The sequence below is a fragment of the Anabrus simplex genome, chromosome X (assembly GCF_040414725.1).
Source record: "Anabrus simplex isolate iqAnaSimp1 chromosome X, ASM4041472v1, whole genome shotgun sequence".
NCBI lineage: Eukaryota > Metazoa > Arthropoda > Insecta > Orthoptera > Tettigoniidae > Anabrus > Anabrus simplex.
In genome coordinates, this window is record NC_090279.1 from 162,582,649 (window position 1) to 162,608,460 (window position 25,812).

At 38.3% G+C, this 25,812-nt stretch overlaps 1 protein-coding gene across 4 annotated transcripts in view; it reads right to left on the reverse strand.

The window, feature by feature from the left end:
- Nucleotides 1-25,812, reverse strand: part of LOC136886372 (transcription initiation factor TFIID subunit 3) — a 199,143-nt gene that overhangs the window by 132,995 nt on the left and 40,336 nt on the right. For all 4 annotated transcript variants that reach the window (XR_010861781.2, XM_067159119.2, XM_067159120.2 and 1 more), the window contains exons 4-6: nucleotides 19,709-21,353; nucleotides 12,821-13,009; nucleotides 8,423-8,523 (exon numbers count right to left, since the gene is read on the reverse strand). Coding sequence is in view for 3 of the 4 variants with exons in the window: in XM_067159119.2 (XP_067015220.2) it covers nucleotides 8,423-8,523; nucleotides 12,821-13,009; nucleotides 19,709-21,353 (1,935 nt within the window). In the remaining variant the exon portion in view is untranslated. The remainder of the gene's footprint in view (nucleotides 1-8,422; nucleotides 8,524-12,820; nucleotides 13,010-19,708; nucleotides 21,354-25,812) is intronic.

Sequence of the window (25,812 nt, forward strand, 5' to 3'; positions counted from 1 at the left end):
AGATAGTGTTTTAAAAAAAGGCGGCTTTGTTGATGTTCTCGGAGTGAAGTGTTTTGTTTGAGATACTGTGATTAAGGTTATGTGTGTGTTAATTTGTAAACAGATGTGAATAAATAAAAGTTGTACCAACTGACAGCATCTCGTGTGAGTCTTTGTGGATACGTTAACATACACACATAACTGACCCAACATAGATGTTATAAATTCATAATGCAGATAGCCCCTATTCTTAAATGAAAAAAAAGTGAATACTCTTTGGAAACAGTTGTGTATTGGGTAGAGCAACAACTGAATGTCATCATTTTGCCACATGATGATGGAACCTAGACTCTGAAACATGTTGTGAAGAAAATTCAATAAAAATTGTGATTGGTAACAGATTTAATTATTTATAAATGGAAGAGACCAAAGAGCCCTTTTCTCCTGTATTAGTCCAAGGTTCCTAGCCTTTTATCCCCTCTATCGATCTTTATCTTTGTCTCTTCCCTTTTTCTGTACTTCTACAGCTTTCTCCTTATCTTGTACTTCCCATATTACGACTGAAGATCTGTCTAAAAGACCCATCAATGAGTTCTGAAACCCAGGGTGGCGCCTGATGAAGCAGAAAGGAGTGAGTCGGGAGCTGAGAAGAAACATACAAAAGAACTGGAATTCATGAAGAGAGAGCCAATGTACATGAAGACGTAAGATATCTGTTTTTTTACTTTCCTGTTTCCCAGAATGTCTTTTAGTTACTCTTTCTTTCCAGACTGACCCATCACTCTGTTTACCCCATTATGGATATGTTCCAATCTTTCTATACATGAACCGATTTGTCACTTACTTATTTCTTTCCATTACTTAAACAAGAAACGTAAACTTGTAATGAAAAGGTAACCCCCGCCCCCAATGATACCATAGAACTGATGAGTTGTGACCTCTGATAAAGGTGTTTTAATTTATTCCACCTATTCAATACTTATATAAATATATATAAATATAAGTATTGAATAGGTGGAATAAATTAAAACACCTTTATCATTGTTGAACTGTTAAATTTTCAATACGGACCTAAAATGAGGTTTATAACATGTAATGAGTCGTGACCTACCAAGCACCCACTGCTTAGCCCGAAGGCCTACAGATAATGAGGTGATGCATGGTCAGCATGATCAACCCTTTCTGCCATTATTCTTAGCTCTCTGTAAGTCTCATATAGTTGATTTATTCTTTGTGTATTGTACCAAGTTGCACTAAGCTTGAACATTATCATACATAAATCTTCATTGTAGACTGTTATGCCTTTCAGCCTTCAGTCTGTAAGCCTCTGTGAATTTATTAAATGCCGCCACAATCCTCTATTTTTAAGTAGTTCTGTGGCCTCATTTAGTTCTATGCATTTTATCTTTAAATGATTAGAAACCGAGTCTAACCATTGTCATCTTGGGTTCCCTCTACTTCTCTTACCCTCAACGACTGAGTCCATTATCCTCCTAGGTAAACTAACCTCCGCCATACACCTCACATGACCCCACCACCGAAGCCAGTTTATGCGTACAGCTTCAACAATCGAGTTCATTTCTAACTGATCCTTTATCTCATCATTCTAAGTACACTCCTGCTATTGTTTCCACCTATTTGTACCAACGATTATTCTCACTACTTTCATGTTCTTTCCTTCTGACATATGAAGAAGATATCCCGAGTCCACCCAGCTTTCAGTCTCATAAAGCACAGGTGGCCTGAAAACAGACCAGTATAAAGACAGTTTAGTCCTTCCTTCTTACAGAATACTGCTGATTGCAACTGTAAGCTCGCTGCATCAGCTTTGCTGCAACTTGATTCAATCTCACAACAGTACCACCCTGCGAGACATTCAGTTCCCTTATGTTTCTTACCTAGCGACATCACTTACTGATGTTTTTTGCCTCAGCACGTTGTCCGCCTTGGCTTGATACAGAAGTGAAATTAAATAACTTCTTTATGTTTCTTTTTGACTGTTGGTTTAACATCACACTTTTCTTTTTTTAGATGTTTTGTGTATTTCAATGTTTTTAATGTGCCAATTTGACTATGTAATGGCTGAAGATGACCCAAGCAAGGTTGAAACTAACACTGTACCATGAATTAATGTCTTAATGAGAATACAACCAATTTTTACAAAATATAGTTATATTTGGCATTAATATTTATGTACTGAATAGGTGGACTCATTTTACCTTATTTCACATATGAAGTTTATATCATACGACCTCACTAAACCATCAAAGGTTTCAGCACTGGTGGATGGCCCAGCATTTGCCTGGTATAAAAATGGGAAACCATGGAAAACCATCTTCAGAGCTGCCAATGGTAGGATTCATATTGATCATCTCCTGAATGCACACTCACAGCTACTCGCTCAGTACTTTTCTGAGTACAAGCAATATCTGAACATGGCTTCTGAACAATGAGTAAAATGCTGCACACCCGTTAGTGGCCAATGAGGTGCAAATGGACACAACACATACATCAAGAGGTGTGTACACCAGTGCAGTAATTTGATCACAAAAAAGCAGGAGTTCTCCTAGAAATGTTTGCTTGTTATTCCCTACTTCAGGCATAACACACATTGAGATTAACAGCAGTGTTTTGAGTGAAGACAACCAGGAATGTTCAAATTCCACTGGCATATGGCACTTCAAACAACTACTTAACGAGCTGAAAACATGCAGAAAATTAAGTACAAAACATAATGGATTAGCATGAACAAACATCGACTAAACATGCATTCACACAATCATTAGACTAATATATTAAGCATCATTAAATGACAATACCAAAACGCACACACTGTATAAACTTATGACTAAAAATAATCATAATTAATACTGATGTCTGCACAGGATGTTCAAAGCCATCAGCAGGATATTCTTTATTCAAGAAAACCATACAAGCCTACTGAATTCTCAAAGGTTCAGTTTTAACAGATTATGTTCGATTCTCTGAAATTAATACACTGTATAGCAGAAATATCTGTAGTTCTAACCTTTCAAGAATATTATGCTTCTTATGAAACCAGGTGAACATTTCTCAAATTTGAGTAATGAGAAATTCTTAACTTTGAAGGAATATAGACCCAAATTTAAAAATAATGAAAAATTAGTGGCAGGCACACTATTATCACCACAAAAATGCAAAAGTCATTAGTAATGATAACCGACACAACAAGTTTAAAACTACAACCTGGCGTAGTCCATGAGCAAATTACATGGAGACAGCAGGAACAACTCGAGGAACCTGTGCTAGTTGTACAAATGCTGAACAAGATTACTTTTAATATTAAATCAGTCAAACAAAAACAGTGTGCTTGGTGATGTGCAGCAGAAACGAAGTAGTCAAGTGGAGACTGACAGCATGAAACTGAAATGGCTCAGCACATTAAATATCTCAGCGTTTTCTGTCAGACAACAATAGAGCCGTGTATGAAATTATAACAGCAGGGTTAACATTGTTGCATCTTCCCACAGTTCTGTTTCCCAACTATTATGGGACAAAAGCTTTGTCTAAAATGCAAATGTGTCACTTTACAAGATCAACTTGCTAACACAATCTGATCGCTGGGGCTGTATCTTAATTAAAGCCACGGCCGCTTCCTTCCCACTCCCAGCCCTTCCCTGTCCCATCGTCGCCATAAGACCTATCTGTGTTAGCGCGACGTAAAACAACTAGAAGAAGAAAAAAGAAAAAAAAAATCTGATCTATAGACTAGAAGCTGAATACTCAACCGAAAGGATAAGTCAACGACATACAAGCTACAGAAATGAAGCTCCTTGACGAACATACAGAAAGCCAGAAGGGAGAAAATCAGAACAGAATCAGTCCATTTCCAACCAAGCCTAACATAAGAGTGATTGATAATGTTGATTGGGTTCCCCAGATGAGAACTCTATTGAGAATACTTTTGAACTATTAGGACATAAATATACTCATACTATTCCTAAAGAACAACAGGGAATGCATAAGATATTTTGAAGCTATACAGAACATAATTTCATGGCATTGAGATGTCCAATAAATCATCAAAACCAATAATATACCCCATATACTGATACCAAATTCAATGGATTACTTATTCAACATCTGAAGCAAAACAACGAAAAGGCACATAACATTGCACTGTTCAATAGATCAGAATCGAACTGTCACTCCCTGTGTCTGGAGGAAAATAGTCTTTTGTCTCTCCAAGATCTTCTAATAAATACAAAGAGGAAACTGATGGAGCGCAGTGACTTACCATGTAAACAGGCGAGGCCAGAGTACACATAACAAAAATTTTCAGTTGTAAAGTATGTGTGAAGTAAGCACAAGGAATATTTTGTGTGTGGCTAGATAAACAGTGCATTTCATCAGTTCATGGTTATGATCTTTCCATGTTTCACAGTGATAGCACTTACTTCAGAAAAAAAGCAAACATACTACTGTTCAACCTTTGGCCATATATTTTTAATGCAGGAGATTAATAAACTACTCCTCCAAACCCCTGAGGAGACAGTCTGAGTCCTTTTTTTTTTCTCCTGCTTTCTAATACAAACTCTTGGTAACAAAATTCCTTTTCTCACCTAACATATATGACCAAACTCTAAAGCAAGTTTCATTATACATTCAGGTCACGAAAGGAAAGAGAGGAACAAGAACAGGAACACACAAGATAAACAGGACGACATGTTAGCGAGGGAAGCTCATTTCTGCTTCCCAGCTTCCATCAGAATGGCAGGCATCCTTCTCTCATTCTGTATTTGTTCCATATTTCTAGTCTTTTACCATCTGTATTTTATCTTTAGCCTTTTGTTCCTCTTTTCTGCCGTCTTCTTGTTGTACTCTGCACTTCCCACATCAAGACTAAAGATAAGCCAAAATAGCCGCTCAACGACAGTTGAAACCCACCCTCTTGAATACTGGTAAGCTGGGAAACAGAAATTAGTTTACAATACCAATATAATTGGTCCGTTATTGGACATTATAAATTTTCCAGCTAACTCACTCCTGTTGCCAGAGTTTCGCCCAAGTGTGCCAATTTGGGCTCATCAGTTGGTAACTAACACTCCTACCAAGACGCATGGTAACATAAGAAATTAATTTGTCGGGGGCTGAGAAGAAATGAATGTAGAAGAAGAGATCTTGATGAGGTACATGATCCTGGACAAGCTCCCATGTACTGGACAGACTCCATTAAGTGTTTTAAACTGTGACATCACTCTCATTGGCACTGTGAATGGCACAACACTGAGAAAGATGAAGAAGATTGCATCATACTCTCCACAGAGGCGAGGTAAGGGAACGAAAAGAGATTGGTTTAGATTAGATTAAGGATGTCAAATTGACTGTATAGCTATTGACCTATCTATGGCCTTTGACAGGGTAGATCATGGAACACTGACAAAAATGAGGGCTATTGAAATAGACAAAAAAGTGACAGAATGGGTGGCTACATTTCTCAAGAACAGAACTCACAGAATTACAGTATGTGAAGCATCATCTGATCCTGTAATGATTAAGAGAGAGAGAGAGGGTGAGAGAGAGAGTGGGGCGAGGGGGCAGTGCAGTGTTACTGGACCTCTGTTTCTTTATATATAGGGTGAACCTAAAAGTCTGTTAACATTTGACGAGGCAATACTTCACAGAATATTGGAGGTAGTGAGGTAATAATTGACACACGACTGGCATGACAGGGTTTTTTATTGACACCAAAATAAAGTAAATAAAGCTTCACTAACAGTGCCTTTTCTGGTAACGTCAACATGCCATAATTACAGGCACATCTGATGCCCTCTCTCACAACAGCTCCTTTTATCCCGTACTTGGGTCTAATGCGGTACCACTGACGTGTTGCTGTCCACCACCATCAGTTGGACTGTTTGCGCACTCGTTGGTGTCAATAAAACCCCATGTCATGCCAATCATGTGTGTCAATTATTACCTCTCTTCCTCCAATATTCCATGAAGTATTGTCTCATCAATTGTTAAAGGACTTTTGGGTCATCCTCTATAAATGACACGAGTAAAGAACTGGAATCACAGATAACGCTCTTTGTGGATGATGTTATACTGTACGGAGTCATAAATAAGTTACAGGATTGTGAGCGACTCCAAAAAGATCTCAACGGAATGAAAAGTAAGGTTGTAAGTTACACAAAGAGAAGAAGTCCTCTGAATTTTAATTACTACATCTAAGGGATGACAGTAACTCATGGGGCTCGCTGTAAGTACCTAGGTGTTAACATAAGGAAACATCTTCATTGGGGTAATCACATAAACGGAAATGAAAATAAGGTTTAAAGATATCTTCATATGGTTAAGAGGGTATTTAGGGGTTATAATAAGAATGTAAGGAGTCTCCGTGGCTCATGCGGCAGGGCGTCGGCCTCTCACCGCTGTGTTCCGTAGTTAAAATCCCGGTCACTCCATGTGAGATTTGTGCTGGACAAAGCAGAGGCGGGACAGGTTTTTCTCCAGGCACTCCAGTTTTCCCTGTCATCTTTCATTCCAACAACACTCTCCAGTATCATTTCATTTATCAGTCATTAATCACTGCCTACAAGGAGTGCGACAGGCCTCGGCAGCCGGCACGATTCCCATCCTCGTCGCATTCAATCAGTCCATCTCTGACCCGGTCACTGACTGGGAAACAGGTTGTAGCTTTTCATTTTCAGTAAGGATGTAAAGGAGAGAGCATATAAGTGACTGCTAAGACCCCAATCAGTGTATGGTTCTAGTGTATGGGAACCTCACCAGGATTACTTGATATGAGAACTGGAAAAGTTCCAAAGGAAAATAGCAAGTTTTGTTCTGGGTGATTTCCCACAAAAGAGTAGTGTAACAAAAATGTTGCAAACTTCGGGCTGGGAGGACTTGGAAGTAAGAACAAGCTGCTCAACGAAGCAGAATGTAACGTAAAACAAAAGCTAAAGGATTCCACCTATTCAATACCATTTACTGTAACGTTAAAAAAGTTACTTCTTCTTCTTCTTCTTCCGTTTTTCCCACACTTGTGGGGTCGCAGGTGTGAACTGTGTCATACATGTGGATCTGGTCATGTTTTACGGCCGGATGCCTTTCCTGACGCCAACCCTATTTGGAGGGATGTAATCACTATTGCGGGTTTCTGTGGTGGCTGGTAGTGTAGTGCTCTGTCTGAATATGAAGAGGAAAGTGTTGGGACAAATGCATCCAGCCCCCGGGCCAGAAGAATTAATCAAATGCGATTAAAATCCCCGACCCGGCCAGGATTCAAATCCGGTACCCTCTGAACCGAAGGCCTCAATGCTGCCCATTCAGCCAATGAGTCAATCCTTTAAAAAAATGTTACATATATTTGATGAAACTAGTTTTGGTCTTACTAGAGAACATCAGTCAAAATCAATATAAGTTGAGGCAAGACATGAATTATAGATAACAATTATGAAGCAAGCGAGAATTGTAGAAGGTTCTTCAAGTGCTAGTATTTTAAGTGTTTCACCTGATCTGCTGTGAAGTGCATTCTTCAAACTGGAAGAAAACTGAGAACTTACACAAGAATTGCGACTGAGATGAGCGCTTAACATCCAAATTTTTACTTGTCTTGCACTGAATTTCATTTTTTGACTAGCAAGATCAAAACAACTTTCATCAAATATATGTAACTTTTTTGAGGTTACAATAAATAGTATGGAAACCTTTATCTTTTGTTTTACATTATACTGCTCTTCAATACAGAATAATATGAAATTTATTACCTATGATTAAGCAGAATGTTTCGAGCTGTCAATGCAGAGATGGCATGGAATGACATTAGTAGACAAATAAGCTTGAGTGGAGTTTTGAGAGTAGAAAAGATCATAAAATGAAGATAAAGTTGGAATTCAAGAGGATAAATTGGGGCAAATATTTCTTTATAGAAAGAGGAATTAGGGATTGGAATAATTTATCAAGGGAGATATTTGATAAATTTCCAACTTCTTTGAAATAATTTAGGAGCAGACACTAGGTATAGAACTGTTACGGAATCTGCCACCTGGGCAGTCCTAAATGCAGATCAATGACCCACAGATTCAGCAAGTGAGAATCACTGAAGGACGACATCATCATTATCAATAATGAAAACTTTGATGACCGCAGTGTATGAAGATGTGAAGTTTGTACTTATCCTTTTGTGTTTTCATATTTGTTTTCTTTCCCCTTTCTGTTGCTCCCTCTGCCCTCAATGACCTGTCGTTTTGTTTATTCTCCAGCATGTCGTGCTATTCATGTTCCTCTCTTTCTATCCGTGACTAGATTTGTTACTTATACTCACTATGCATTCAATAATAAACAGAGAGAGACAAAATGCAGCAAACGATTGAATCTTCAACAGATATGGGAAGCAGGTGGGGTGAAAACAATTCTTTGAATTGGCAGGCAGAAATAGGAAACTAGTGCATCTTACATTTTTCTCGGTAGAGCATCAGGTGTTGGTGGTCTGGGGGAAGCAGGGCCTAGCCTCAATGTGATCTTCGGAACACTGACATCCATCTTCTCCTCACGCAACTGAAATAACACAAACACAAAATAATGATTTGGGAATTATTTGTATAGACTCGAACAGTACAGCAAAAACAAGGAGATTTCTAATACAAGGAGTGTGAGCAGACATTCTCTTGTGCTCAGACAAATCTGCATCTTCATCCAAGATTCTCTTTCCTTAAAATAAAGTAATATATTTAACCAACATTTTAAAAACAACTAATCATTACAGAGTGTAGTGTTTTATCATTGAGACAAACTCTTTGTTGTTTAGAGCTACAGAAAAATCAATGCCTTTGAAATGTGGTGCTGGAGAAGGATGCTTCCTTGGACAGCTTTCTGCACCAACGAGCCTATTTTGAAGGAGCTATACATCAAGATAGTTTGTCAACTATATGTACGGAAAGAATTCTACGAGTTTTTGGTCACATTGGACAAGGAGAAAGCAGCCTAGAAAGAATCAGCGTGGGAAATTTTCCATTTGTTACTCAAAATGTTTCTGTTCCACCACTGCATCTTTCTCAAACTGTGGTTCATGAAATTTTGAAAAAGATTTGCCAAAAATTCTCCCTACCTCCAGATTTTCAGATTATTGCTTCTTTGCTGTTACGGTATTATTATTATTATTATCATCATCATCATCATCATCATCATCATCATCTAATTCTCCCAATATTGGAAGACATTAAGCAAATAACTCAATTCTTCTGTGGGTTCTTCTTGTTTCTCCAACAGGTTTTCACTCTTTCCGAGAAGGCTTGTTTACGTTCTGCTGACCACTTTGGTTTGTACGGTTTTTGTTGTGGTTGCTCTGCTGTAGCTTCCCAGTTGTTTACTTTGAGCCAAAAGATGTGTTGTCTTTTCCTAACGTCAATTTCAAAGTTTGAGAATTTTTCTGTTGTTTTAATTGACTGCAGCCTGTAACTGTCTTGGGTGCATCTTGCTGCTAAGATTTTCCTAATGATCTTCCTCTCTTCTTTTCTGATTTCTTCAAGTTCTTGTTTTCTGTTGAGTGCCAGTGTTTAACTTGCATAAAGGACTGTTGGTTTTATGACTGTGTTGTAATGCCAAATTTTTGTATGTCTTGACATGGACTTTTTGTTGTAGATGTTTTGGCTAACCCTAACGCTCATTTTTTGGAGACTTCAATAAATTCTGAGGAATTTAAAGTAAGGGAGTCTGTCAATTGTACCATATTTTGTTCTCAGGCTCTGTCTTTGCTGTTATGGTATTATTATTAATATTATTATTATTGCTTCTTTGCTGTCTTTGAACATAAGAATTTAGTTTTCTCGAACGATATCTGTAGTCTCACCTTTTCTGCACTTTCTTGAGGTATCTCGATCTGTTTAATGGCAGTCTCCTCATCCTCTATTATTATTATTATTATTATTATTATTATTCTGCACAAATGGATCACCTAGGACCACACATAATCAACATTTGTTGAGCATTCCTCCTTGCCCAACAGGTCTTCATTTTCATCGACTGTTGTGATTTCTGTTCTCCAACCAGGTACGTCGTGTTGGTTTCTTCCATCTCCCTCAAATCCCCTTGTGTGAAAAATTTTGCTGAATATATTCCTATCCTGCAAATTTCGTGATTCTAATTCAGTGAGGTCTTTCTCTACTTGCTTAATACCATTTTGATCTAGTCCATCTCATACGTTTGACTTGCAGAAATTTATGTATTCAATAAGTCTGTTGTTATTCAGTCTTTCAAAATGGCTTAAAAATTGAATTCATCGCAGTCTCATTGTATCAGTAAATTTAGATATTTTGAAATATATTCCTGAGTTGGGTTTGGGGTAATATATTCCTTTTTTTTGCTATTTGCTTTACGTCGCACCGACACAGATAGGTCTTATGGCGACGATGGGATAGGAAAGGCCTAGAAAGTGGAAGGACCGGCCTTGGCCTTAATTAAGGTACAGCCCCGGCATTTGCCTGGTGTGAAAATGGGAAACCACGGAAGTAATGTATTCCATTTTTAAGTCTTGGCCCTAAGATTTTTCTTATGATTATCCTCTCTTTAATCTCTAATTGTTACTTTATATTTTTATGATGTAAATTGAGTGTTTCTGAAGCATAAAGAGCTTCAGGTTTGATCAATGTTAAGTAATACAAATTTTACTGTTCCAGACCAAGCATTTTTTGTTATAAACATTCTTTGTGTGTTGAAGCGCAATTTTCATTTTCTGAATTCTTTAAGCTACTCATTTATTTTAATTTTCTCTGCACTGGCAGTAAAAGGCACTCCCCAGTTGTATCCATCTACTAATTTCCATATCCAAAATCACTTTACTTTCCAAGTATTTGAAGTATTCTACTATTTCCAGTTCCTTGTCTCCAATTTGATAGCTCCTTTTCCTTCTTTAGTTCCTCTACCCATCACCACAGGCTTGCTCTTCACCACAATGATCCACAATCCTTCTACTGGGTACATTCAGCTGTTGATATACTTCCACCTCATCTTCCTAGATCGTTACATTCATTCTTTCCCATCTATTATCTTCTCTTGTTAACTTTACAGTGTCACCATTACGAATGGTACTGGTGACAACACACTCCCTTGTTTTAGTCCATTGTCAATTCCAAACAAACCATTCTGTTCTACCCACTGTTGTCTTCACAGAGCTGTAGCAGCTGTATGTGTCAGGTTTTCCCAAACTTTTGACTAGGAGATGCTGTTGTATGCTTTCTCTAAGTCTACAAAAGTCATTACTATAATATCCTTTCCATATTTCCAACTCTTTTCCATGGTCTGTCTCAGAATGAAAATGGGTTCTACAGTTGACCTTCCATTTCTGAGAGGAGGCCTATTTACCATAAATACAGCAACCTGAGAATAATTTAAAGTTGATAAATATCATGTGTATTAACAAGGGGCTAGTTTAATTCACATAGCTGTGAAAGGGTTTTGTAAAATGAAAAAGTTGAGGAACCACTGCACTATTGCATTCTGCCTTCCATGCTTATAATGGTCTCATATTATGTTTTATAAGTTTGCAACCTGCCTGGCTTTTATCACTTTCTTTATAAAGATATTAATAACAACCATTGAAATTGCCCATGCCTTGACATAAATTCAAAGAGGCTTCTGTAAGTAAGTCTCCAGCATTCAAGAGAGTAAGGAATGAATTTGAAGCAGAATTCCCAGTTAGTGATCGAGGAATTTATGTTTGCTTTCAGATGAAGAATAATTTACTCATTCCATACAAACAATTCAACACTCTTAGAGCCAGAGTAACTATGAGCAATCCTAAAAATATTCATTAAATTTGCCAGCATCGCCCTGGGTCGCGACTTGTTGATATTATAATTGAAGTAGATCTTAAAGACCATAAATGGCATTTTGCAATCGTGATCATCGACAGGTGTTCATGCAGCCAATCACTGGCAACCTCTTTTTGTTTCCAATATATATCGTGAGTAAACACAGCTGTTTATTTAAGTGATTTGTTTCTGCGTGCCACAGAGGCAAGCATGGCATTTGAGAATAGCAAGCGCTCATTTTTTTAAATGTTGCCACCCCTATTGTTACTTTCCTAAGAGTTAAATGTATCATTTATGTCTGTAATTTTCACACTCAGTGTTTGTTCTTTTGCTGCAGGGTCTCAAAATTAGCCAAATTAAAAAAATGTAATTCTGCAGTGGAACTACATTTTTCCTGAAAGCGGTTTGCTCCGGATAATGAAATGGCTGGTAAAACAGACAATGTTACAATAAAGGGGCTTTCTAGTAATCTATCATACTATCACCACACATCTTCAGGGTTGCCGACAGTGGGGTCCGAACCCATTCTCCTGAATGCAAACTCACAGCTATGTGACACAAACTACATGGCCAACTTGCTTGGCACACTGATTACCTAGTTGAAGAAAAAAATCACCCAAAAAATGTTGGCCAGCAGGGTAGGAGAGGTGGTGGATTACATGCCATCAAAAGCCTGGAACCCATTCCAAACTCTCTGCAATGTTCATACGAAGCAAGGGAATATGAAGCTGTTGACGGTGATTCATGTGTCAGATAGGTACGTTATGCCTTGAGCAGACTCCTTTGTGTTATTCGACAACAGTAGGCTACATGACGACACTAGTTTCCAACCTCTCCTTAAATCATCATCACCATCAACGTCTCATACCCAGACGTGCAGGTCGTCCATGGGGGTCAAATAGAAAGACCTTCACCAGGTGAGCCGAACATGTCCTTGGATACTCCCAGCATTAAAAGCCATTAAATAAATAAATAAATAAATAAATAAATAAATAAATAAATAAATAAATAAATAAATAAATAAATAAATAAATAAACAAACATACCTCTTTCTCCTTTTCTTTTTCCTTCTTCTTTTCTTTCTTCTCCTTCTTCTCTCTAAGCTTTTCTTTTAATCGCACTTTTTTCTCTATCTTTATCCTCTTCTTCTCCAATTTCTCCTTAGCTTTCAATTTATCTTTCCTATTCTTCTTCTTGAGCTTATCTCTATCCTTCTTTTCTTTTTTGTGTAGCTTCTGTGAAAAGAAAATAAATATGACAGGTTAACATTTATAATAGGCCAATTAAAACATATTTTCCAACAAGCATGAATCACAAGAAAATTTATCAACCCCAAGGATAATTTATTAAGGAAATTATATTTTTCCCAGCAAAAGTGGTTGTATTGAATGTTAAAAAGCACCTAGGGGGATTCTTTATAGTTTACAAAGTGGTTAAAAATGATGCCTCCGGTTTTTAAGACCACAGGGGGATAAGCATGACATATGCAACATCACTGATCACTAATACAATATCATGGAGTAACAGATAAACTTTCAGCACAGCTGTTGGAATAAATGTAGTATAACTTGCGAGGAGCAGCCTTTCAGAAGCTGCAAGGGCGGTAGTCCAGACGACCAACCGATTATGGCCTTGTAATAATATTTAACATGACTTAGCTATGTTGATATTGCTTCACGACTGAAAGCAAAGGGAAAGTAAAGCTGTAACTAACTCCCAACGACATGTAGCTCTCTCTGTACAAACCCACGTACATGGCATTCGTAGATCTAGAGAAGACATTCCATATTGTTGAGTGGACCAAGCTATTTGAGAGTTTGCATGTGATCAGGACCAGATACCGAGGGAAAAATTATCTACAATCAGTACAAAAATCAGTCTGCAGCGAAAGAAATCGAGGGCTGTGAAAAAGAAGCAATTCAGAAAGGACTTAGACAAGGCTGCAATTTGTCCCATCCCCTTTTCAATGTCTGTATAGAACAGGCATTAAGTTACAGGAAATAAATTTGGAAAGGGAATCACAATCCAAGAGGAAGAAATCAAAATTCTTGAGATTTCCTGACAATATTATCCGAGTCTGCAGAAGATCTGGAGGAATTGCTGAATTGTATGGACACAGTCTCTGTGAAAGTGTACAAGACCAAAATAAATGAATACAAAACAGAAGTAATGGATTGCAGTTGAACGAAGTCACACGATGCAGGAAATATTAGATTAGGAAATGAAGTCTTGAAGGAAGTAGATCAATATTGTAGGGGTAGTGGTTTAACTAATGATGGCAGTAATAAAGAGGACATAAAATGCAGACTAGCACAAGCAAGAAAGGCCTAAAAGAAATCTGCTCGCTTCATCAAAATTGATCTACAAATTAAAAAGATGTTTTTAGCCCGCGAGTGGTTGCTATATGAGATTTTCTCTCACATTCTCTTCAAAAATTATGAGTCGAGGAAGAATGCTGGGAAATAAACGCTGTTACAAACTCCAGCTAACTCAAATGTTACAGAGAAGACCTATTGTACTTTATTCTTGGTTTTGTATTGCGACTGTCAGAAAGTTTTATATTAATAACAATGTTATTGGTTTTACGTCCCAATAACTACTTTTTTAAAAACAGTTTTTGCAGATGCCGAGGTGCTGAAATTTTGTCCCACAAGTTTTCTTTTATATGCCAGTAAATGTACGGCTGACGTATTTGAGCACCTTCAAATACCACTGGATTGAGCCAGGATCAAACCTGCCAACTTAGGCTCAGAGAGCCAGCGCCTTAACCATCCGAGCTATTAAGCCCGGCACTCTTGTAAATATTACGTACTTACATGTGACTGAACTAATGACTAATTTCCATTAAGGAGTAATTTGTTTCTGTAATATATGGATAATCAGTTTTTTAAGAATCTAAACTGTATAACGCAGCCTTTACACCTCATTTCCGTAATTCATTTCACTCTTACGCCCCGCAAAATTATAGAAGATAAATTTATTTTAAATGTTTAATGTGAGGGAAAGTCTCACGTGCGACCACTCGTGGGTTAAAGACTTTTGTCTGGAGCATGACATTGTATGGAAGTGAAACATTGACAATAACTAGCTCAGAAAGAAACAAAATAGAAGCTTTTGAATTGTGGTGTTACAGAAGAATGGTGAAGCCAGGCACGAATTAAGAGATACTGAATCGAATTGGTGAGAGGAGATCTATTTGGATAAATTTGACCAGAAGAAGAGGTAGAATGATAGAACACATCTTAAAATGCCCAGACTTGTTCAGTTGGTTTTTGAGGGAAGTGTATGTGATAAGAACAGTAGGGGTAGACCGAGGTATGAATCTGAAAAATACATTAGAGCAGATGTAGAGCAGAGCAGAAATAAAAAGGTTAACACAGGATAGGGTCGAATGGAACATGTCTGTACTCCTCAGATCCCATTTAAAAAAAGATGACTATGCGATTTCCCAGGGCAAGAGACTTACAACTATGCAGAACAGCTGCAAATACTTCCTTTACATGTGAGGATGGATTAATTCATCAACATGCAATAGTGGCTTGGAGGAGCAAACCTTTGAACATTTCATCCTGCGCTGCCCTCTGCATTCTTATCCTGCTAGTCCTAATAACTTGTTCAGCTTCTTTACTGACGCTGACAAATAGACTCAGAATATGATTTTTGTCATAAATCTACCTATTGAAAAGAATCATCATCTGAGTGATCAAATAAATAAAATAAAAAAATAAATAAATAAATAAACCATAATAATGCAATGCCCAAAGCCACCATGCGACTTTCTGAAAGAAAGAAAGAAAGAAAAAACCCTATGGCAAAACAGCTCTCATGGCCTTGGCCTACCAAGCAACCACTACTCAGCCCAAGAATTAAAAATTACAAGGAGATGCGTAGTCAAAGCAATGAACCGCCTTAGCCATTACTTTTGGCTTTTTAGACTAGGGCTGACATCTCAATAGCAAATAGCTCCTCCATTGTTCCAACGTAGACAAAGCGGACTTCGAATTAGCCCTTAGAACCATGTAAAAATTCCTGACCTGGCTAAGAATCAAACCCAGGGCCCCTGGGTGAGAGGCAGACTTGCTAAATCTAAGCTGCAGGGCTAGCATATGACTATCAGAAGAGTAAAATAAAAAAGTACAGGGACACTTGATTTTCAAGCAATGTAATTGCCAATTTGAAGGTTTGGTGCAAGATGAGGATAACTCCATTTTATCAAATTTTTCAGGGAGGACAAAACACTGATTTAAAAAAAAAAAAAAAAGAAGCTTTGAATTTATTTTCAACTGGCAATAATTTGGAATTTTATCCCAATTTACATTATTGATATTAATAATACCAATATAAATGGTCCATTATTGGACATTATAAATTTTCCAGCTAACTCATTCCTGATTGCCAGCGTTTCGACCCTGTGTGCTAGGCTGGGCTCATCAGTTGGTACCTAGCGCCTACCAAGACTCTGGCTAGTGCATACCATGGAGGCCACTGCGTAGGCTAATTGTATGAAAATATGAGGTGGAGTGGTCGACGTAAGACGGGCAAGGGGGTGAGTGACTGGATGGGCACTTAGTTCATATTTTAATTGAACTTGTTCCTCAATTCTTTCATATTTTTCTTTTTGTTTTTAGGCCCCTATTGTCAACACATAATCAATTTCAACTTGTATCATCAGTATAACTCCCCCTCTTAATCAAGAAAGCTATTTTAATGTGGCATTACCACCACACTGTTTTATGTACAATATGCATATAATTTTATTCGCACAGCCACTCATGTTGTTTTATAATTGAAAATTCGTTGTTTTGAACAACAATTTAATCTGTGATTTTAATTGAACTTTATGCTCCATATCATGTTCATGCCGCACCATTTTAACATTGAAGATTGACAAGACGCCATCACGCTGCGTCACAGGATACAAAGACTTTTTATTCACTTATTTCAATGTGTCCTCGCCTTATTTTTAATGTTTTGTATTTGTGACTGAAGATGTCCCATAAGAGGACGAAACATGTTTCACGAGTATAATTTAATGTAGTCTTTTTAATAAAGACAATTACAGTATTGTAAAGGTGGAATTATAAATTCAAATTTTCACAAGTTCACACCTATCATACTAATCCATAAATGCATGATCTTTTAATTTTACATTTAAACATTATTTTTGGATTCCCTGAAAGGTTTGTAGCAAGGGAGAATTGACATAAAAATTCCATGCCAGTAATTTAAAAGTGCAAGGAGACTTTCTTTGCATGCCATATACATATGCTACATCATGGATAAACATTTGTTTCACTATCGACACGTTACTACATATGATGTATACAAAATGTTTTCTCTTTCCTTTCCACTTAATAAAAAACTGTAGATAAACATATAATTCAGCCTACTTTCTCAGTTTCATTTTCTCCCAATGTTTCTCTCAATTTAGGAAGAAAAATGCCTCCAGGCTACTGATGGAAACTGTGTAGTAGTTCTTGTCTTTGTTGAAACACAGAAACCCTTCACACTGTGGGCAAGAAACAAAAGTGAACACACTGTATCCTGCAAACTTGCACCGGTTTTGTTTCCTATTCGACTTTTGTCAGTGATCAGCTTAGTCTTCAAAAGGTGGCTGGCTTTTAACGGGGCAAAGAAAATTCAAAGCTTTAGCTCGATGCAATATGATGTGATCTCCTTCCGCTCATCAGTAGGTAAATGTACAGTGCAGATAACCACTGAACAACTGATGTCAAAAGATATTCTATTAACATCATGGAGCACATTGAAAGCACACAGTAGTCCACAAAATTCCTTTTAAAGAATTCTGAATCTTTTTGAAAAGGTGTTGAAGATCTGCTACACCAAACAATGAAGGGTTATGCAATTCCATTGGTAATTATGAATAATATCTGACCAGTGTTCTCCCTAGGACCTTTTCAATAGGCCTGCTATTTTTACAGACTGACCGGCTAACATAACCTACATATATGCTAGTTACATAATATTAATACATATTTGAGTCAATGGGTGCTCCAAATTAAAATACAAACACTGTAAAATTGTTTATTTAAATGATAAATCTCATTTATTGTCAGCATAACTGCATGAATTACATAAGAGTTTAAATATTTAACTTGACTATCACGTAGTGTAGTGTCATGCACGAGTCATGTCTGGATTAGCGTGGAATCACATGCGAGCATTCAATTCCGCATGACGTTACAAACCCGTACGGCATTCCACAGCAACCGAGTGGCAAGCCCTGGTGTTACATGATTATGAACGAGCAGTAGAACACTACAAGTTCAAAATTCTCTGTTTTAACACTAAAATAGTTGAATTTTGCAGTTAATGTTTACCTATTACTGTTAATGCCCTGAGGGGAATAAATTGAAATTTTCACACTTTAATTCTTTTTTTTTTTTTTTTTTTTTTTAATGCAGTAAGTTATTCCCCGCCCAGCTACTTATTCCTGCCACCTGGCTGACGAAAATTTCTGGGGAGAACACTGCCAACTATAAATATAATACCAAGTTCATCATAGCATATACAGTACATAGAATATATACATTTTACTGAAATTTGGAACTGCCCCTCTCTTGCACCAAACCTTTCAACAGGAGAATGTACAAGGGCTGTTTTTTTTTTTTTTTAACCTCCAATGGGCTATAAAAAAAAAAGACACATTGCATAACAAAATTATTTTATCACTGTAAGTTCAGTAGTTTCATACTTATTTTTCCACATAATCACCAAAATGATTTAGGCATTTGTTGCATCATGACAACAGCTTATCCTTGGACACTCCCGGCACTAAAAGCCATATGCCACTTCATTTGTACCAGCTTTCTGATGCCCTCTACAAAGAAGTCTGCCGCCAGCGAGGCAATGTGCGTCTGGACAGCCTCCTGAAGTTCTTTGTTTGTCCACCACAAAGGGAGGTTTATGATCAGTGAACTTTCTGCAGAAATCCCAGACATTTCAAGGTCTTCTCTATACACAATTGTGACTCAACACTTAGGATACTGGAAACGTTCATGTTGGGTCCCAACAATGTTGATTAACGATCACAAAACTCAGCGAATGGCGTCAGCCGTAATGTTTCTCACACGTTACCAGAGTTTTTAAAATCTGTCATTACCGGCGATGAAATTTGGGCCCTGTATGACACTCTAGAAACCAAAGAACAGTCTAAGCAGTGGATGCGTCCTCCAAACAAGCCAAAAAAGTTTAAACTGACACTGAGGAACGTGAACACAATGGCTGCCACTTTTTTGGGATAATAAAGGTTTCTTGTTGGTCGACTTTATGGAGCAGGAGGCTGTCCAGACGGACACTGCCTCCGCATTTCTTTGAAGAGGGCATCGGAAAGCTGGCGTCACGATACGACATGCCTAATTCGTTTCAATGATTATGTGGAAAAATATGTATGAAATTACTAAACTTTTAGTGATAAAATCATTCTGTTATGTCAATGTGTCTTTTTGTTCCAGCCCATCGGAGGTAAAAAGAGAAAAAAAAAACCCCAGCCTTAGTATGGGCAGTATAAATAAAATGGCAGTGTAGAAAAGACTCAGAAATGGCTATAAGCTGGTTTCTCCAACACATTACATCGGTGCATTCCTTTCTGAACTAATCGGGAATCTGATAGTAGAGCAATACTTAATTTTCATATTTCTTTTACTTACATGAAGCCATAGATGGTTCCAGCTATGTAATGAGAAGCATTCTCATAAATTGATCAATGGAAACAAACAAGTGGAAAACAAAATACTGCTTATTCTGTTGATGTGCAACAATAAAGACGTCTGCCATTCCCCATTTCAATTTTCACATTCAAAAGGTTAAAATGTAGAGGAAAAGCAGACTTGGAGTGAGCTCTTACAGAACTCTGAGGGTTCTTCTGTACATTTCCCATGAAGCGTGCATAAGAACAAGGACGACCAACTTACCTTCTCAAGAGCTTTCTCCTTCAGAGTAGGAGATGGGGTATGAATTTTCTCCGGTTTTTCCTTTTCTTTCTCCCTTTCTTTCTCCACTTTAGCGGGTGGCACTATTGGTGTAGGTATTACAGGAGGTGGCGTGGAGGCAGGTTTGTCCTTAACCTCAATCACCTCGGGAGTAGGAGGGCGCGGTTGCATGAACATGGGCGGTGGTAATGGCAAATTAGGCATTGCAGGATGAGGCAACGTTTTCCCCATTGGACCAGTGGGAAACCTAGGAAACAACGGGTACACGCTTGGTATTGGAGGTGGAATAAGACCTGGTGCAGGCGGGAAACTTGGGAAGAAAGGAAATACCGGCGGGGCCACAATGGGGTTTCGGGGTTCAGGACACTCAGGAGTTTTAGGTCTTTCCAATCTTTCCAAGGGAGATCCAATTTTAGCATCAAACTTAGCTTTCTTTGTACTTTTGGGCGATTTCACTTTAGTCTCCTTTTTTGATTTCGACCTATCTCGCTTTTTCTTTTTCTCCTTTGGCTCTTGGGATTTATCAGGTTTGCTGGCAGATGTTGGTAGCTCTGGCGTTCTAGGAGTAGAAGGAGTTCCTGGAGGATAAAGATCATCATCAAATGCATACACGTCCGGATCAGGATCGGGCTGATGATTACTCATCACCTCGTTAGTGTTTTCTACTTTAAGGGCTACTGGATTGTCCACTTCTACTATATCTACAGAAGGTTTAACCTCTTTCGGTTCGTCCTCCATTGCCATACTGCGCTGTATGACTGCATCAATACAGTCGTCTATCTGAGCCATCCTAACTTCACGCTGACGATTATTCAATTCTGACTCGTCAATCACTAAACCTGGTGAGCTCTCACGGGAATCACGAGGAGGTAAATCTCCAGATTCTGATTTGTCTGATTTCTCAACTTTCTCAGTTTTTTCATCCTTTACCTTTGAAATCTTTTTAAAAATGTTTAGCTTTTGTTTGTCAGGTTCAGAGGACAACTTTCCTTCAACTACATTGTCCTTTACCTTTTCAGGAGGGGAAATTGCAGGTTTTGGTGGCTGAGGTGGAGGGGATGATGGAAGAGGCTTGTCGATTTTTGGTATTTTAAGATGGTTTATTGATTTAAAAGACTTTGTACTGTTGGCACTGGATGATTTAGGTGGAGAAATTTTAGGGACAGTAGCTTTTGCTACTTTATGAACTGCACTGGGACCAGGAACAGCAGGATGAGTGTGAGATGTCATTTTTAACGCACCTGACTTTAAGGCTTTTAGCTTTGACAATTCTTTCATGCTAACCAGTTTCTTTACCTTTGACTCATCGCTTGAAGCAACCTTCTCAGTTTTCAACAAGTCTTTATTTTTAAGCTCTTTTTTCTTGTTTTCTTTGTCAATTTTCTTAAGCGTGCCATCAATCATTTTCTTAAATGGGATCTTTTTCAATTTCTTTTCACCCTTCACTTCAGGAGGCACCATAGGATATGATGACGGTTGAGGAGAATTGGAACGGGAATCGGATGGTTGCAGAGGAGTCCGGGACTCGGGAAGCTTCCCTTCTCTTGCAGGAGATAAGAATCCAGATGTCGTCATCATGACACTGCTGATCTCCCTCAAGGGACGGCCTTCCTCCTCCAACAAGAGCCTGCCAAAACAAAGAATCTTCATTAAGAAAAAAGTGAATATATTGCCATAGTGTTAGGCACTGGAAATACTTAAGTTGTATGTGAATGAACATGATGATGCTAGATTTAGAACGTTAAACTAGTATTATTTCTTGTCGTATTTTCTTTCTATGGAATTGGTTGTTGTACTCTAGTTGTTGTAGTGGTGTTCTTGGGTAGTTAGGTTTTAACTTTATTATCACTTGTAATGTTAAGCTAGTAGTAACCTCAATCTACATTATTGTAAGCCATAATGTTAAGCACTGACATAATCCCCCTGTGGGTGCGGGCAGTAGAATAACACCCACGGTATCCCCTGCCTGTCGTAAGAGGCGACTAAAAGGGCCCAAGGAGCTCTGAACTGGGGAGCTTGGGTTGGCAACCACGGGGCCCTTAGCCGAGTCCTGGCATTGCTTCCTTCCACTTACTTGTGCTAGGATCCTCACTTTTATCTATCCTATCCGACCTCCCTTGGTCAACTCTTGTTCTTTTCCGACCCCGACGGTATTACGTATGGAGGCCTAGGGAGTCTTTTATTTTCACGCCCTTTGTGCCCCTTGTCTTCCTTTGGCTGATACCTTCCTTTTTCGAAGTGTCGGAGCCCTTCCTTTTTTTTCTCTGATTAGTGTCATATAGAGGATGGTTGCCTAGTTGTACTTCCTCTTAAAACAATAATCACCACCAACACCACTGGCATACTTAAGAATGTTAAACTAGTAATATTTCTTGTAATATTTTCTTTAAATGGAATTGCTTGTACTTTTGTTTTGTTGTTGGGTAATTATGTTTTAACTTTACCTTATTATCACACTACCACCACTGCCACCAGGATATTTCCCAATTGCAATATATTTGTTAATAATAATAATAATAATAATAATAATAATAATAATAATAATAATAATAATAATAATAATAATAATAATAATAATAATAATAATAATAATAATAATTTGAACATGTTTAATCTCCCATGGAACTATAATCTAAGGACATGTGCTGTCAACCTCAGAACACTTAAGCTAGACACACAAGATCAATGCAAGTTCTTACCCATGTGAGCTCAAACGAAGTTTCATTCAAATGGAGGGGGGGGGGGGGGAGGCTCTTTCTTGCAAGAACAGACTGCTTTTAATGACACTGTTCACATTCTATTGGACATTGAAAGTGAATCCCTGCCGTTCCTGCCTCCATCCATCCCAAGCCCTGTAGCAATAATCATGTGTAAAGGGCAGTTGTTAACAAGGGGTCATATTTCTGAAATTCTGAACAGAAGCGAGAGTGAAAATGAGTAAAAAATGTCCGTTTGTGAAGAAACATTTGAGAAAGAGAGTGAGTATATATATATATTCTCCAAGAATAAGAAAATTCTGAAAGTTGGGTATGAGTAAAAAATGAATGATAAACACTGGAAATGGGGCAGGAGAAGGCAATAAACTAAAAGAAATGTTCAGTTTCTGGGACTAGTGGTATAGCTCCCTGATAATCCTAAAAAAAAAAATTATTGGAGGATAAGTGTAATTCTGAACAATAAGCTATAAGGTGTGTAGGTTAGAAAGTATCGAAAGACAGGTATGTGAAGATGGACACCACATACGAGATAAAATACAATGCCAGGCCGTGTGAGAAGACAAGGACAACCTCCACATCATCACACGCTGTCGTCCTCAAATAGATGAGCTCTTTCCTAAACAATCCTAGCTAGTCCTACCCCGTATCCATCTCATCTGAAACCCTAATGAGCTCTTTTCTGCTGTTTGCTATTGTGCTTTAATGTTTGTACTTGTCTTCTTCTTTCTGTAAACCCCACTGCTCACTCATCTTTAATTGTGTTTGTCCCATTACGAGTTCCTTTTCATGTTCCTGCCTTTATATGACTTGATCGGACACTTGTCCACGCACCTTTTCTTTACATACATACATACATTACATACATTATCATTATAGACTGTTATGCCTTTCAGCGTTCAGTCTGCAAGCCTCTGAGAATTTACTAAACGTCGCCACAATCCTCGATTTGCAACTAGTGTTGTGGCCTCATTTAGTTCTATACCTCTTATCTTTAAATCGTTAGAAACAGAGTCTAACCATCGTCGTCTTGGTCTCCCTCTACTTCTCATACCCTCCATAACAGAGTCCATTATTCTCCTAGGTAACCTATCCTCCTCCATTCGCCTCACATGACCCCACCACCAAAGCCGGTTTATGCGTACAGCTTCATCCATCAAGTTCATTCCTAAATTAGCCTTTATCTCCTCATTCCAAGTTCCCTCCTGCCATTGTTCCCACCTGTTTGTACCAGCAATCATTCTTGCTACTTTCATGTCTGTTTCTTCTAACTTATGAATAAGATATCCTGAGTCCACCCAGCTTTCGCTCCCATAAAGCAAAGTTGGTCTGAAAACAGACCGATGTAAAGATAGTTTTGTCTGGGAGCTGACTTCCTTCTTACAGAATACTGCTGATCGCAACTGCGAGATCACTGCATTAGCTTTACTACACCTTGATTCAATCTCACTTAATATATTACCATCCTGGGAAAACACACAACCTAAATACTTGAAATTATCGACCTGTTCTAGCTTTGTATCACCAATGTGACATTCAATTCTGTTGGATTTCTTACCTACTGACATCAATTTAGTCTTCGAGAGGCTAATTTTCATACCATACTCATTGCACCTATTTTCAAGTTCCAAGATGTTAGACTGCAGGCTTTCGGCACAGTCTGCCATTAAGACCAAGTCGTCAGCATAGGCCAGGCTGTTTACTACATTTCCACCTAACTGAATCCCTCCCTGCCATTTTATACCTTTCAGCATATGATCCATGTAAACTACAAACAGCAAAGGTGAAATATTACAGCCTTGTCTAACTCCTGTAAGTACCCTGAACCAAGAACTCATTCTACCATCAATTCTCACTGAAGCCCAATTGTCAACATAAATGCCTTTGATTGATTTTAATAATCTACCTTTAATTCCATAGTCCCCCAGTATAGCGAACATCTTTTCCCTCGGTACCCTGTCATATGCTTTCTCTAGATCTACGAAACATAAACACAACTGCCTATTCCTCTCGTAGCATTTTTCAATTACCTGGCGCATACTGAAAATCTGATCCTGACAGCCTCTCTGTGGTCTGAAACCACACTGGTTTTCATCCAACTTCCTCTCAACGACTGATCGCACCCTCCCTTCCAAGATGCCTGTGAATACTTTGCCTGATATACTAATCAATGAGATACCTCGATAGTTGTTGCAATCCTTCCTGTTCCCTTGCTTATAGATAGGTGCAATTACTGCTTTTGTCCAATCTGAAGGTACCTTACCAACACTCCACGCTAATTTGACTACTCTATGAAGCCAGTTCATCCCTGCCTTCCCACTATACTTCACCATTTCAGGTCTAATTTCATCTACTCCTGCTGCCTTATGACAATGGAATTTATTTACTATCCTTTCCACTTCCTCGAGCATTATTTCACCAACATCATTTTCCTCCTCCCTATGAGCTTGACTGTTTGCAACACCACCATGATGATTTCCTTTTACATTAGAAAGATGTTCAAAATATTCCCTCCACCTTTCCAGTGATTCCCTGGGATCTGTTATGAGTTCACCTGAATTACTCAAAACACTGTTCATTTCCTTTTTCCCTCCCTTCCTAAGATTCTTTATTACTGTCCAGAAAGGTTTCCCTGCTGCTTGACCTAGCCTTTCCAGGTTATTACCAAAATCTTCCCATGACTTCTTTTTGGATTCAACAACTATTTGTTTCGCTCTGTTTCTTTCATCTACGTACAAATCCCTGTCTGCCTCGGCCCTTGTTTGGAGCCATTTCTGATAAGCCTTCTTTTTACGTTTACAGGCTGCTCTCACTTCATCATTCCACCAAGATGTTCGCCTTTTCCCATCTTTACACACAGTTGTTCCTAGGCATTCCCTTGCTGTTTCTACTACAGCATCCCTGTATGCCACCCATTCACTTTCTATATCCTGAACCTGCTTACTGTCTACTGTTCGAAACTTCTCACTAATCATATCCATGTACTTCTGTCTAATTTCCTCATCCTGGAGATTTTCTACCCTTATTCGTTTGCAGACAGATTTCACTTTCTCTACCCTAGGCCTAGAGATACTTAGTTCACTACAGATCAGATAATGGTCTGTATCATCGAAAAATCCCCGAAAAACTCGTACATTCCTAAAAGATTTCCTGAATTCAAAGTCTGTTAAGGTGTAGTCTATTATGGATCTGGTACCCCTAGCCTCCCATGTGTAGCGGTGAACAGCCTTATGCTTGAAGAATGTATTTGTAACAGCTAAACCCATACTAGCACAGAAGTCCAGCAAACGCTTCCCATTCCCATTAGCTTCCATATCTTCCCCACATTTACCAATCACCCTTTCGTATCCTTCAGTTCTATTCCCAACTCTC